Source organism: Chiloscyllium plagiosum, chromosome 2 (assembly GCF_004010195.1).
Source record: "Chiloscyllium plagiosum isolate BGI_BamShark_2017 chromosome 2, ASM401019v2, whole genome shotgun sequence".
Lineage (NCBI taxonomy): Eukaryota > Metazoa > Chordata > Chondrichthyes > Orectolobiformes > Hemiscylliidae > Chiloscyllium > Chiloscyllium plagiosum.
Window position 1 is genome coordinate 115,670,951 of NC_057711.1, and position 13,478 is coordinate 115,684,428.

The following is a 13,478-nucleotide window of genomic DNA, read 5'->3' on the forward strand; positions in this document are numbered from 1 at the left end:
GCAGAAATAACCTGCCGCTCCATTGCCTGGCACAAGACAAGTGCAGAGGGGTGACTTGAGCAGCCACTGCTGGCGGAAAAAGCCTACTGCACCTGGTATTCCCAGGCGGTTTCCCATCCAAGTACTAACCAGGCCTGAGTCTGCTTTGCTTCCGAGATCGGGCGTTTTCAGACTAGTATGGCCGTAGGCGCTGGCCCTTGCCTTTTCTCCCTACTTCAAGGCGTGCTGGCCAGCCACATTTTCTTTCTTGCTCTTTCTCTTTATCCCCTTTGGCTTTTTTTTCTCTTTTCTCTTTGCTCTTCCTCCTCCGTGCGTGCTTCCCTCCCTCCGTCCCTCCAGCTGCCTTTCAGGCCAGCCCTTGCCCACCAGGCTCCTGTAGTCTCCCACATCCCCACACAGGCCAACTGCAAGCCCTCCCCCTGCTTCATAGGGCCGCAGCCTGCATTCTCTCATCCTTCCACACTCCTCCACCCCTCCATTTCGGAATGCCAGGCACTGACCAGTGGGGTACCGCACGGATCAGTACTGGGACCGCAGCTTTTTACAATCTATCTTCAGGATATACAAGATGGTATTAGCAATAACATTCGCAAATTTCATCAGCTGGGTGGCAGGGTGAAATGTGATGAGGATGTTAGGAGATTACAGGGTGACCTGGACAAGTTAGGTGAGTGGTCAGATGCATGGCAGATACAGTTTAATGTGGATAAATGTATGGTTCTCCACTTTGGTGGCAAGAACAGGAAGGCAGATTACTACCTAAATTGATTCCATTTAGGTAAAGGGGCAGTACAAAGAGATCTGGGTGTTCTTGTACACCAGTCAATGAAGGCAAGCATGCAGGTACAGCAGATAGTGAAGAAGGCTCATATAGCATGCTGGCCTTCATAACAAGAGGGATTGAGTAAAGAAGCAAAGAGGTCCTTCTGCAGCTGTACAGGGCCCTGGTGAGACCACACCTGGAGTACTGTGTGCAGTTCTGGTCTCCAAATTTGAGGAAAGACATGCTGGCTATTGAGGGAGTGCAGCGGAGGTTCACAAGGTCAATTCCTGGAATGGCAGGATTACCTTACGCTGAAAGACTGGAGCGACTGGGCTTGTGTACCCTTGAGTTTAGAAGACCGAGAGGGAGATGATTGAGACATATAAGATTATTAAAGAATTGGACACTCTGGAGGCAGGAAACATGTTTCCGCTGATGGGTGAGTACCGAACCAGAGGACACAGCTTAAAAATACAGTCTCTGGATTCAATTGAGAAAGAGTTGGATAGAGCTCTCAAGGATAGTGGAATCAAGGGTTATGGAGATAAGGCAGGAACAGGATACTGATTAAGGATGATCAGCCATGATCATATTGAATGGTGGTGCAGGCTCGAAGGGCTGAATGGCCTACTCCTGCACCTATTGTCTATTGTCTCTCAAAGACACTCAGCATCTTGACTTGGAAATATATGTTTCTGTTCCTTCAGTGCCAGATATTTTTCTGTACCCTCAGTGTCGCTGGGTCGAAATCCTGTAACTCTGTCCTGAATAGCATTGTGAGAGTCGCGATACCAAATAGACTGCAGTGGTTCAAGACAAACATGTTTTCAAGAGCTACTATGGATGAGCAACAAATGCTGGCCCAGCCAATGATGCCTTTATCCTATGAATAATTACAAAAATAACTGTGTACACAAAAATCTTTATATTCCATAATAATCTATAGGGTGTCAGGATTGAAATAACTGATGAAGTTTATGCTTCTATCACGGGAAAATAGGGTTAAATGACAGGGCTAAATGACTATTGTATGATGCATTTCAATGACTTGGTCAAAAACAACAAGCTGATATGCTGAAATCATATTTAGTTTGTCAGTTTTGAATCATCTTATGGCAGTGAACAAATGACTAGGGCCAAACGTGGTAGGTGATTTCTTCAGATATAAAAAGGTTTGATAAATGTCTCAGGTCACCCAAATGGCCAGGGAGTTCTATAATTATCACGTCAACAATGACCAACATCTTGCAAGAAGGTAACAACTTAATGATAACTTAGTTATGCTGAGAGTTGAACTGCTTGATAAGTGGTATTAGGGACATTATTGGGAGCATGTCAATGTCAAAATACAGATGCAGATCATCCTACCTCATTATCTGTGTGCAAATCAATTTCTCCTGCGCACTGCATTGAGCAGAAATATTCACTAAACTTCTCATTAATTTGTTCGACAAGCTGTTTCAAAGGATTTAGCCATTTTTCTTTCACCTATGGGAAGTGATAAAGTAAATTCAAAGAAATACATGAATGACTCACATTGATGTTAAGAACAAACATAAAAATGAAAGGTCTGAATAAATTGTTTCTTCAACTACCTGTGAGATGTTCAGTTTATACTCTTCCAGGTCATTCTTTTTTCTACTCAGCTCTTCTGATAAATTTTCTATTTCTTGTTTCCTCCTCTTGTATTCATCTATAACCTAGAAGTTATTACATTGAATATATCAATTGAAATAAATAGCGAATCATGAAGTGGCAAATGGAGTTTAATTCAGGTAAATGTGAGGTGCTGCATTTTGGGAAAGCAAATCTTAGCAGGACTTACACACTTAATGGTAAGATCCGAGGGAGTGTTGCTGAACAAAGAGACCTTGGAATGCAGGTTCATAGCTCCTTAAAATGGAGTCGCAGGTAGACAGGGTAGTGAAGGCAATGTTTGGTATGCTTTCCTTTATTGGTCAGAGTATTGAGTACAGGAGTTGGGAGGTCATATTGCGACTGTACAGAACATTGGTTAGGCTGCTATTGGAATATTGCATGCAATTCTGGTCTCCTTCCTATCGGAAAGATGTTGTAAAACTTGAAAGGGGTCAGAAAAGATTTGGGAGGATGTTGCCAGGATCTGAGCTTTAGGGAGAGGCTGAACAGGCTGGGGTTGTTTTCCCTGGAGCGTCAGAGGATGCCGGGGACCTTATAGAGATTTATAAAATCATGAGGGGCATGAATAGGATAAATAGACAAAGTATTTTCCCTGGGGTAGGGGTGTCCAGAACTAGGTTTAGGATGAGAGGAGAAAGATATAAAAGAGACCTAAGGGGCAACTTTTTCCAGGGAGAGGGTGGTAGGGTGTGGAATGAGCTGCCAAAGGAAGTGGAGGAGGCTGGTACAATTACAACATTTAAAAGGCATTTGGATGGGTATATGAATAGGAAGGGTTTGGAGGGATATGGGCCGGGTGCTGGCAGATGGGACTAGATTGGGTTGGGATATCTGGTCAGCATGGATGGGTTGGACCGAAGGGTCTGTTTCTGTGCTGTACATCTCTATAACTCATTATGTTACTATCATGGCAGCTTGAGGACATCTGTGTTCATCTTGGATTTGCAGACAACCGTAGCAAATGTTTCTAATTAAGTTACCACATAACACAATTCTCAGCTACTGTGAAAGGAAATTTATATAGCTCGCAATAATAGTTCCCTTTGGATATTCTAAATGTAATAATGATGCACTTATCTGAATTAAATATTTCTGACTGGAGTCAAGTTTCTAAGTAAATGTTTTGACCAATACCTGAAACAGATAATCTTATTGATGTGATTGAAGTTTGTGGAACCTGGTGTACAAATTCATCCATAAACATGACCACAAGCTTCCAGTTTTCTGCTTCATCACACCAGTGTACCCATGCCAACTTTTTTATCACAGGCCTGCTGCAATGTTCCAGTGAGCCTCAGCACAAGCTCAAATAACAACATCTAATTTCCCATTTGTGGACTCTGGCCTCTCAGACCCAACACAGTGTTCAATAACTTAAAAGCACAGTTCTGTCCTTTTTTTAAAGCACACTCTGACATCCAGAAATGCCATGACACGAATTACTTTTAATATAGGGGATCCATTCACACGGTCAGGCATATTATTACATGACATGGGTTGCTTTTAGCACAGCCTACCCATTCTCTTCTACTCTCAGGTCTCATTATGACTTATCCAGCTTCTCTTCTGTCTTGGCCTACTATCAATAATCACCTCATTTGCTTCCCCTTTCGTATCTCTCACCCCCATTCTGGGCTTCATCTCCACCTATCTGCTCACCTCTTGCCCCCACACCCAACCTCATCTTCAGCATAAATACTACTTTTTCCTCACAGCTATCAGTTCTAACGAAGAATCACTGGACTCAAAACATTAACTTTGCTTTCTCTGCAAAAATGTTGCCAGACCAACTCGGTTTTACCAGCAAATTGTGATTTTGTTTCACATCTCCAGCACCTGTAGTTCTTTTGTTCTTTTTCGTACAAGTTACTTGCTGTGTTGTTCTCCATTTCAACAGTGACTACACTTGCGAAGTATTTAATGGTCTGTAAGCATTTCATGATATTCTAAGGCATAGAAAGGTGCTATATTAATGTAGTTTATTTTTTGCATAAACATCTGTATCTTAAATTATGATGGAAATCTATCTTTCCCCCATTGATGCACATACAGGAGTACCAATATTACTACTTCAACTGAAATTCAGGAAAATCACAGAAGGGATACAGGATTAATGCTCTCAACATAAATGAATGCATTTACTTCTCAAAGCATCTGATCAGGTTCTGCTGAAAAAAGTAAATCAACACTCTTACTGAAGAGTTCAAGCCAGTGAAACAGGACGCTCTTGATCTTTCTTCATTAAGCGAAGCATCTATTTCATCCAGTGAATTTGGAAGACTTTGAAATGCCTACAACAGAGAGAAGGTAGTCACACTTACAGATCACCGAAGGTTGAAATGGCTCACTCTAACTTCATGACAAGTTAAATATAAATACCAATGTTCAATAATACATTAAGCAGTCAGTTACAATGAGGTTTGATGAGTTTATTTGCAAAACAGCATTCTTCAATAACAGCCTTTACAACTATTCACAGCAAAAGCAATGGGATTAGAGATTAACTGCAGCCACCCTGTGTTTATAGTGGAAAGCAACAGTGAAATGAAGAATCACAATGTTGCATCCATCCTGGTCAAAGGAGCCACACAGATCTTCCAATACTCAGTCCCTCTGTCCAACCCCATCCCTACTCTTTCAGAAAACACATTCACTGTTTTGTATTCAATAATAAATGTGACTATGTATAATAAGATCCAATAATTTCCATTTCATGTGTACAACAGTGATTACTTTCAAGATAAAAACTACATCGACAATTCACAGTTGCATTCCAGTTCCTTTACTTGCACTGATGTTTATTTATCCTGAAGCAAGATTCCAATATCCCAGAATAATATTCTTCCAGAACATTAGTATGAGCACAACTGCAATTTAAAATTTGTCGTCATCACCCACAATTTCAATATTACAGCAACACCTATATGAGTTTTCAAAGTAAATGACTATTCCTAATTTTTTTGCCCCTGCAATCGCACTTTTGCGATCAAAGAAATCACTACATCTTTATCAACAGAATAATTAAAGATAATTACTGCTTTAATTATTCACACATGGTGAACTGAATACGCTAGAAGCCAGCAGATTTGCACCTGATTTAGTTTGGCACGAGGTTAAGCCATTATCCCACTTAGTGGAAATAATTCATTGCACTTTATATTTATCTATATTTCAGCGTGCAATTCTTGAACTCCCATTAACAGGCATGCATCACATAACACATCATGACAGGCTGAGGCCTACAAACACTTCAGGTAGATAAGTGGTACAGCCACAATTTGCTATAGTTCAGCATTTCATCGTTCCTTACTGTCATCAGCTCCGAAGGGATGTCACTTTCATTAGGATCCAGGTCGCAGGTCTCTCTGGCTGCTTTCATGCGCTCTTTACACATATTTAGAAGTCGTCGCTTTTTCTCATCCAACTCTACATACTGTTGCTGTGATTCAGAAAGGTTTCATCAGAGAGTAAAGCAGCCATTTATAAAGTTACATGGGCAGCAATTATCCAGTCAAGGAATTCTCTGTTGTTCCCTCAGTTTTAGATCATATTTGCCAATAGAACACTAGAGACTACAAAAGTATTTGCATGATCCATTCACTCGTGAGCCCTTTAAATCAAATACCCTAACACACATAAATCACATTTTAAACTTCCCCATTAATTCACAGCATATAATTTTTCCTGAAAATGCAACTGGTTTTGCTACTTAATTTCACTATAAGGGAATATAAAATTCAAAAATCTTGAATTACAGCTATATACACTAAGAAGCACATGAATCTCAAATTAAGTTTAAATGACTGGCATAAAAGTTTTTGTACACACTAGGTTTACTAACTGTATTTTTACAATCAGTTATTCTTTAATTAACAATAACATATATAACATGCATTGTTCACACAGTGTGAACAAGTTGGGGTTGAGAAACTGAGCAGCCATGATTGAATGGCAGGGCAGACTCTATGGGTGGAATGGCCGAATTTCTGGTCCTATGTCTTATGGTCTGAGTTAAACCCTAATAAGTGAATTTAACTTCCTTACACTACCCTGAAAGCCAACATCTGAAAAACCGAGTGTGTTTTGTCAGACATTTTTGCCTGAATGGAGGATTCATGAATTGGAATGGAGTCAATCAGCAAGTAGAGTACATTTCTGGTTATGAACTTGCAATATTGAGCTTATTTTTATTTACGGAAAGCATTGAGGCGACACGAGGCTCAAGTGGCACATACTGACCAGTTGAGCAGAATGGTTTGCTTCTATGCTGTAATTTTGCGGTCGAGTGTGGTGCTGGAAAAGCACAGCAGGTCAGGCAGCATCCGAGGAACAGGAGAATCGACGTTTCGGGCATACGCTCGTCATCAGGATCTGCTGTGCTTTTCCAGCACCGCACTCTTGACTCTGATCTCCAGCATCTGCGGTCCTTTCTTTTTCCCTATAACTTAATGGAACAGAATTCAAAATGGTACCTGTTTCATTTTTTGTTCCACAGCTGATTCTTTTAGTTCCGTTTCCATCCGGTTCTTCTGATAAGTCAATGACGTGTTTTCAAGAACAAAGCCAACTTTCTCCATGTTCAGTGTGAGGCAGGTCTGGAAAGTAAACGCTGCAACTTTAATATTGGAAATCAAAGTTCTCCATTCTTGGCCAGTCCAAAATTCCCACCAATCTTGCAGAGGTAAGAACTTGGCAAAATAAACACATTCTCAATGGATAACAGGTTTGAAATTCAACATCACACGATAAATTGAGCAAGAGTACATGATTTCAGCACAAATGTGATATGTTAGCTGTGGATATGTAACTCTGGCTTTTGGAAAATTACAATGCATGGACAATTTGAGCATTGGTTATCCAGCTGGTAAAGAGACTTAGACATTAGGAGGAGGAGGAAGTAAACTTTAAAATAAGAACAAAAAAAAAATCCCAAGCATTAAAGTATGTATGTATGTATGAGGGCTTTATAAAGAGGTACAGATTGCAAGACACAGGAAGTTATGTTAAACCTTTATAAAATGCTTTTTATTTATCCATGGGATGTGGGCATCATTGGGAAGGCTAGCATTTATTGCCTACTTCTGACTGGCTCTGTGAGGGTGACATGCTGCCATTTTGAATCACTACAGCCCTGGATGGTGTTAAGCTTTTCAAATGCTCTTGCAGCTATAATAAGGAAATAATAAATACTCCAAAAAAACTTCTGACTTGTGTCTAATAGGTTGCAGGCAAGCTTTGGGGAGTCAGGGCCTACCCTTGTTGCCACAGTAGTATGTGAAAACTCTGGTCAAGTGACCTTCAGGATGTTAATAATGGGGGATTCAATGATGGCAAATTCTTTGAATATCAAGGAGAGCTGATTACATCCTCTCTTGAATTTTAGGTCTGTGCATAATTGTGAGTACCACCTTGTAGAAAGGATGTGAAGGCTTTGGAACAGGTGGGTACAGCTAAGATTCACCCGAATGATTGCAGAGTCGAGGGACAACGATTATGAGGATAGACCAGAGTAACTGGGGCTGTTTTCCTTAGACCAGAGGGAATAAAAGGAGATTTGATAGTGGTGTTTAAAACTATTAATAGTTTAGATAAAGCACATACAGGGAGCTTAATTCCAGTAGGTGAAGGCTCAAAATTCAGAGGGATACAAATCTAAGGAGATTGACGAACCACCAAAAGAAAGCAATGAGGAAAACTTCCTTCTTAAAGAAGTGTTTGTGGTTTGGAATGCACTGCCCAAAAAGGACGGTGGAAACAGGGTCAATATTAACTTACAAAAAGAAACTGGATAAATACTTAAGAAAACAACTGTAGGGATATGAGGATACTGCAGAGAAATGGATTATTCTTTTAAAAAGGGCCAGCACAGCCTCAAAGGGCTGAATGAATTGGAAAGTGCTGATGTACAATGGAATTTGGGTATCCTTGTCAATGAGCCACTGAAAGCTGATATGCAGGTGCAGCCAACAACTAGGAAGGCTAATGTAATATTAGTCTTTACTGATAATTCTGTCCAAGAGGAGGAGGATTTTACTTAAGAGTCATAGAGATGTACAGCATGGAAACAGATACTTCGGTCCAACCCGTCCATGCTGACCAGCTATCCCAACCCAATCTAGTCCCACCTGCCAGCACCCAGCCCATATCCCTCCAAACCCTTCCTATTCATATACCCATCCAAATGCCTCTTAAATATTGCAATTGTACCAGCCTCCACCACTTCCTCAGGCAGCTCATTCCAGACACATACCACTCTCTGTGCCCCACAGGCTGCTTTTATATCTTTCCCCTCTCACCCTAAACCTATGCCATCTAGTTCTGGACTCCCCAACCCCAGGGAAAAGACTTTGTCTATTTATCCTATCCATGCCCCTCATAATTTTGTAAACCTCCATAAGGTCACCAGTCAGCCTCCAACACTCCAGGGAAAACAGCCCCAGCCTGTTCAGCCTCTCCCTATAGCTCAGATCCTCCAACCCTTGTAAACATCCTTGTAAATCTTTTCTGAACCCTTTCAGGTTTCACAACATCTTTCCGATATAAGGAGACCAGAATTGCACGCAATATTCCAAAAGTGGCCTAACCAATGACCTGTACAGCCGCAACATGACCTCCCAACTCCTGTACTCAATATTCTGACCAATAAAGGAAAGCATACCAAACGCTGTCTTCACTATCCCATCTACCTGCGACTCCACTTTCAAGGAGCTATGAACCTGCACTCCAAGGTCTCTTTGTTCAGCAACACTCCCTAGGACCTTACCATTAAGTGTATAAGTCCTGCTAAGATTTGCTTTCCCAAAATGCAGCACCTTGCATTTATCTGAATTAAACTCCATCTGCCATTTCTCAGCCCATTGGCCCATCTGATCAAGATCCTGTTGTCATCGGAGGTAACCCTCTTCGCTGTCCACTACACCTCCAATTTTGGTGTCATCTGCAGACTTACTAACTGTACCTCTTATGCTCGCATCCAAATCATTTATGTAAATGACAAAAAGTAGAGGACCCAGCACCAATTACTCAGAAGGTTGTGAACATTTGGAATTCTCTGCCACAGAAAGCTGTGTAAGGTCAATCTTTTGAGTATGCTCGAGTAATAATTGATAGATCTTTGATTACCAAAGTAGAACGGAGTTATGAGAATGAGTAAAAGACATGGCAGTGTCCAATCAGCCATGATCATGAGAATGCCACGTCAGGCTGAACAGGATGAATGGCCTGCTCCAGTTCTTATATTCCCAATTGGTCTCTTTCTGAACTGTACAGTTGGTTGGTCTTATAAATTTACTTTTCAAATATTCCAACCCCACCAACCAACTTGAATCGACACACAATACCTCAACACATGAATGCACTCTCATCACTCCTACTTGTCTTTGAGCTCTCAGATTTAACAGAACTGTAAAGGAACATTCATCTTATCAGAAAACCTTCAAACAGAAGTGTGTGGAGAGATTTAGGGAGCAATTTAAAGGTTTAGGCAACTAAAGATGGAGTGCTGAAAATCAAAAATTACAAGAGGCTAAAATTGGAGAGGGACAGAGATCTCAGGTTTTTGGACTAGAGGTGGTTAAAGAAATATGGAGTGATGAGGGGGGCAATGGAATGATTAGAAAACAATAAAGCGAACTTTAAAATCGAGGCACAGCACTTCTACGTGTATCCAAAGCTAATGTGCATACAAAAATGCTTCTGCATACACTGAATTTCTTTAGGGTCTTGAATACTTTTCATTTAAGCAATACGGATTCGCATTTACTTATACAGCTAAATATTTTTGTCAAGACAGTGATTCAGTTATTTCCAGAACAAAAAAAAATTACACAAAAAATAAATTCCAGCATATTTTGCTAAAGGGAACTCATTCAACTGAATCAAGGAGTTATGGAGTCGACAGATTTTTTATGGAGATAATGAGATAAATTGTTGTAACACTTACCCTAATAAGCTGTGTTAATTCAGAGACTAATTTGGCCTTTTGATTTTGGATCGCCTTCATTTTAGCATTAGCTTTTTGTTCTTCCTCTTCAATGTTGATAGCGTCCATCTCCATCTGCTTCAGACTGAGAACAAGTTATTAAATAAGGGGAGAACGGCAGCTTCTCTTAACATTCAAGCATTTCCAGTACCTATCTTCGAATGAAGACCATCCTCATCTGTTTTGCTTTCTGTTACAGAGTAGTTATAATCAAAAAGTGTGGCAATGGAAAAGCACAGCAGGCCAGGCAGCATCTGAAGAGCTGGAGATTTTTAAGTTTTGGCCATAAGACCTTCATCAGCAATGAGGGGGAAGGGGGCTGAGGGGAAGGTGATAGTTGGAGGGAGATGGGAGTAAATTGCGATAGGTCAGTGGGGAGGGTGGAGCAGACAGACGGGATGGAAGATGGACAATTAGGAGGGCGGTGCCGAGTTGGAGGATTGCATCTGGGATAAGTTGGGGAGTGGGGAGATTGGGAAACTGGTGAAGTTGATATTGGTGCTGTGTGGATGGCAGGTCCCAAGGCGGAAGATAAGGCTGTCTTCCTCCAGTTGGCGGGTGAATATGGCAGTGGAAGCGGCCCAGGACCTGCACATCTTTGGGGGAGTTGAAGAGGTTGGCCAAGGGTGGTGGTATTGGTTGCTGTGCGAGTCCCAGAGATGTTTCCTGAACTGCTCTGCAAGTTGGTGACCTGCCTCCCCGATGTAGAGGAGATCACACCGAGAGCAACAGATGCAGTAGATGAAGTAGGTGGATGTGCAGGAAATTCTCCACCGGATTTGAAATGATCCTTTAGATCCTTGGGACGCAGGTGAGAGGGGAGATGTGGGCACAGGTTTTACACATCTAGGGATGGCAATTGAAGGTCCTGGGTGTGGAAGGGAGTTGTGAAGGGAATGATCTCTGCAGATCGCAGATAAGGGTGGGAAGGGAAATGTATATCTTTGCTGGTGGGATCTGACTGAAAGTGGTGGAAATAGCAGCGGATAATGTGCTGCATCCGGAGATTCGTGATTCGTGGGGGTGGGTGGGGGGAGGTGGAAAGAGATAAGGACCAGGGTGGGTTCTATACTTGTTGCTGTTGGAGGGATGGGGTTTGAGGGCGGAGGTGTAGGAAGTGGAGGAGATGTGCTTGAGGAGGGCATTGTTGACCTGGATGTAATGCAGTAGCTGTGGGAGTCGATGGATTTTAAATAGACGCCCATGTTGAGTTGATCACCGGAAAGTGAGACAGAGAGGTCCAGGAAGGGGATGGAGGTGTCAGAGCTGATCCACATTAACCTGAGGTCAGGGTGGATGGTATTGGTGAAATTGATGAATATTCAACCTCCTCATGGGAGCACAAGGTAGAGCTGATAGTCATCAATGTAGCGGAGGAAAAGGTGGGGGATGGTACCTACAAAGAGGCAAACATAGCTGCGATCCATGCAGGTGATCACAGCTACCCCTCTAGGTTTGTAGGAAGTGGGAATAATTATAGAATAGTCATGCACTATGCAGAGACGACTAAAATAACAATTTGTAACCCACCGTGATTAAAGTTGCTGACCAACATTCTCCTATCCCAATGACATTCATCGCTAATCTCCTTCAGGTTCATATTTGACAAGTTATTAGAAAATTAAAAGTTCATGCAGAAGTATTAAACAAAGTTTAGAATATGTTTTAATTCGTATATCATCACTGCCTCAGTTATCTTTAAATCCAAAAGGTGCAAAAGTCCTCTTTCCAAAGGGTCCAAAAGATAATGAAGCTGAACCTAGACTCGATTCACTAAATAAACAGAATAAAATTTCAGCTGTAAGGTAGTTCCCAGCACATCACCAATCTGCAGAATGCAAGAAGAGCAAGCAATATTTGGCTAATGAAGCCAGCAAAAACAATATGGTAAATAAAAATAGAAAAAGTGGGCTCACCAGCATTTTCTCAAGAGCAATAAATGCTGAGCTAGCCAGCAATACCCATCCCCCATGAACAAATTTTTAAAAACTCTGCGCCACAGTTTATAAAATTCAAGATTTATTTTGAAGTACGTTGCACAATTGAAAGTTTACTTTGCACAATGTTTGGAAAATTTGAGATAGGTACACAAATTTTTGAAGTATGTTTGGAGGCAGTCTCACATCAGAGATTAACAGACCAAAATGATAAAAATAGCAATATCACCTACCCACTGTGACAAATAAATATAAAACACAATTTACATGGTCACAATGAAAATAGACTCCAGAATTTTAACAAATTTTTTTGATTTGAAATTGCAGCAATCACATAATTGCATTAATGTCAGCAATTCTATGATACAATAAAGAAATATTCACAATAATTTTAAGCAGCCAAGTGGACTGCGAAATTCAGGAATGCTCAATGCTAACCTGTCTAATCCTGATACAAAAACTATTCTCTCGAAATGGGATACATTATTCTACATGTGAAAAGTGAAAGAACACTTCTCACTAAATTGCTCAATAAAATGTTACTGCTTGATCTTTACTCACAAAAAAACATGCAAATCTCACATTGTACAAGCTTATATTGCCCTGCCACTAATCTTTAATTAAATCACACCATGGTAATAAAATTTTATTCTCATAGGCAAGGCCACCATAAACATGTGTCCACATAAGTAAATTTGCTCGAACATATGGATTAGAAGGAGGTCATTTGGTCCCTTGAACCTGCTATGTTATTCAGTAAGATTACAGCTGATCTGTTTCATATTCACCATTTCCAACTACCATTAATAACTTGTGATTCTCCTCCCTATCAAGAATCTAACTACCTTTACCTTAAAAAATATTCAATGACATTCCCTCCACTATCTTCTCAGGCAGTGTGTTCCAACGTCATTCAATGCTGAGAAAAAAAATTCTCATCTCTATCCTAAAAGGGGTCACCCTAACTTTTAGGCAATTCCTCCAGTTGACCCACAAGAGGAAATATCCTTTCATGTTCATCTTATTAAGTCAGCCATTCAGGATCATATGAACTTTAATCAAGCTGCCCGTTGCTTTTCTAAATGCCATGGAAATAAGCCTGCCCATCTAACCTATTCTTGTAAAACAACCCAGTCCT

At 40.9% G+C, this 13,478-nt stretch overlaps 1 protein-coding gene and 1 pseudogene across 2 annotated transcripts in view; both read right to left on the reverse strand.

Moving 5' to 3' along the window:
- The window catches only part of smc5 (structural maintenance of chromosomes 5), a 62,933-nt gene that overhangs the window by 12,600 nt on the left and 36,855 nt on the right, over window positions 1-13,478 (reverse strand). For both annotated transcript variants that reach the window (XR_006315499.1, XM_043716602.1), the window contains exons 16-21: window positions 10,365-10,488; window positions 6,895-7,017; window positions 5,733-5,861; window positions 4,618-4,713; window positions 2,359-2,463; window positions 2,132-2,251 (exon numbers count right to left, since the gene is read on the reverse strand). Coding sequence is in view for 1 of the 2 variants with exons in the window: in XM_043716602.1 (XP_043572537.1) it covers window positions 2,132-2,251; window positions 2,359-2,463; window positions 4,618-4,713; window positions 5,733-5,861; window positions 6,895-7,017; window positions 10,365-10,488 (697 nt within the window). In the remaining variant the exon portion in view is untranslated. The remainder of the gene's footprint in view (window positions 1-2,131; window positions 2,252-2,358; window positions 2,464-4,617; window positions 4,714-5,732; window positions 5,862-6,894; window positions 7,018-10,364; window positions 10,489-13,478) is intronic.
- Window positions 81-189, reverse strand: LOC122539666 (annotated as a pseudogene).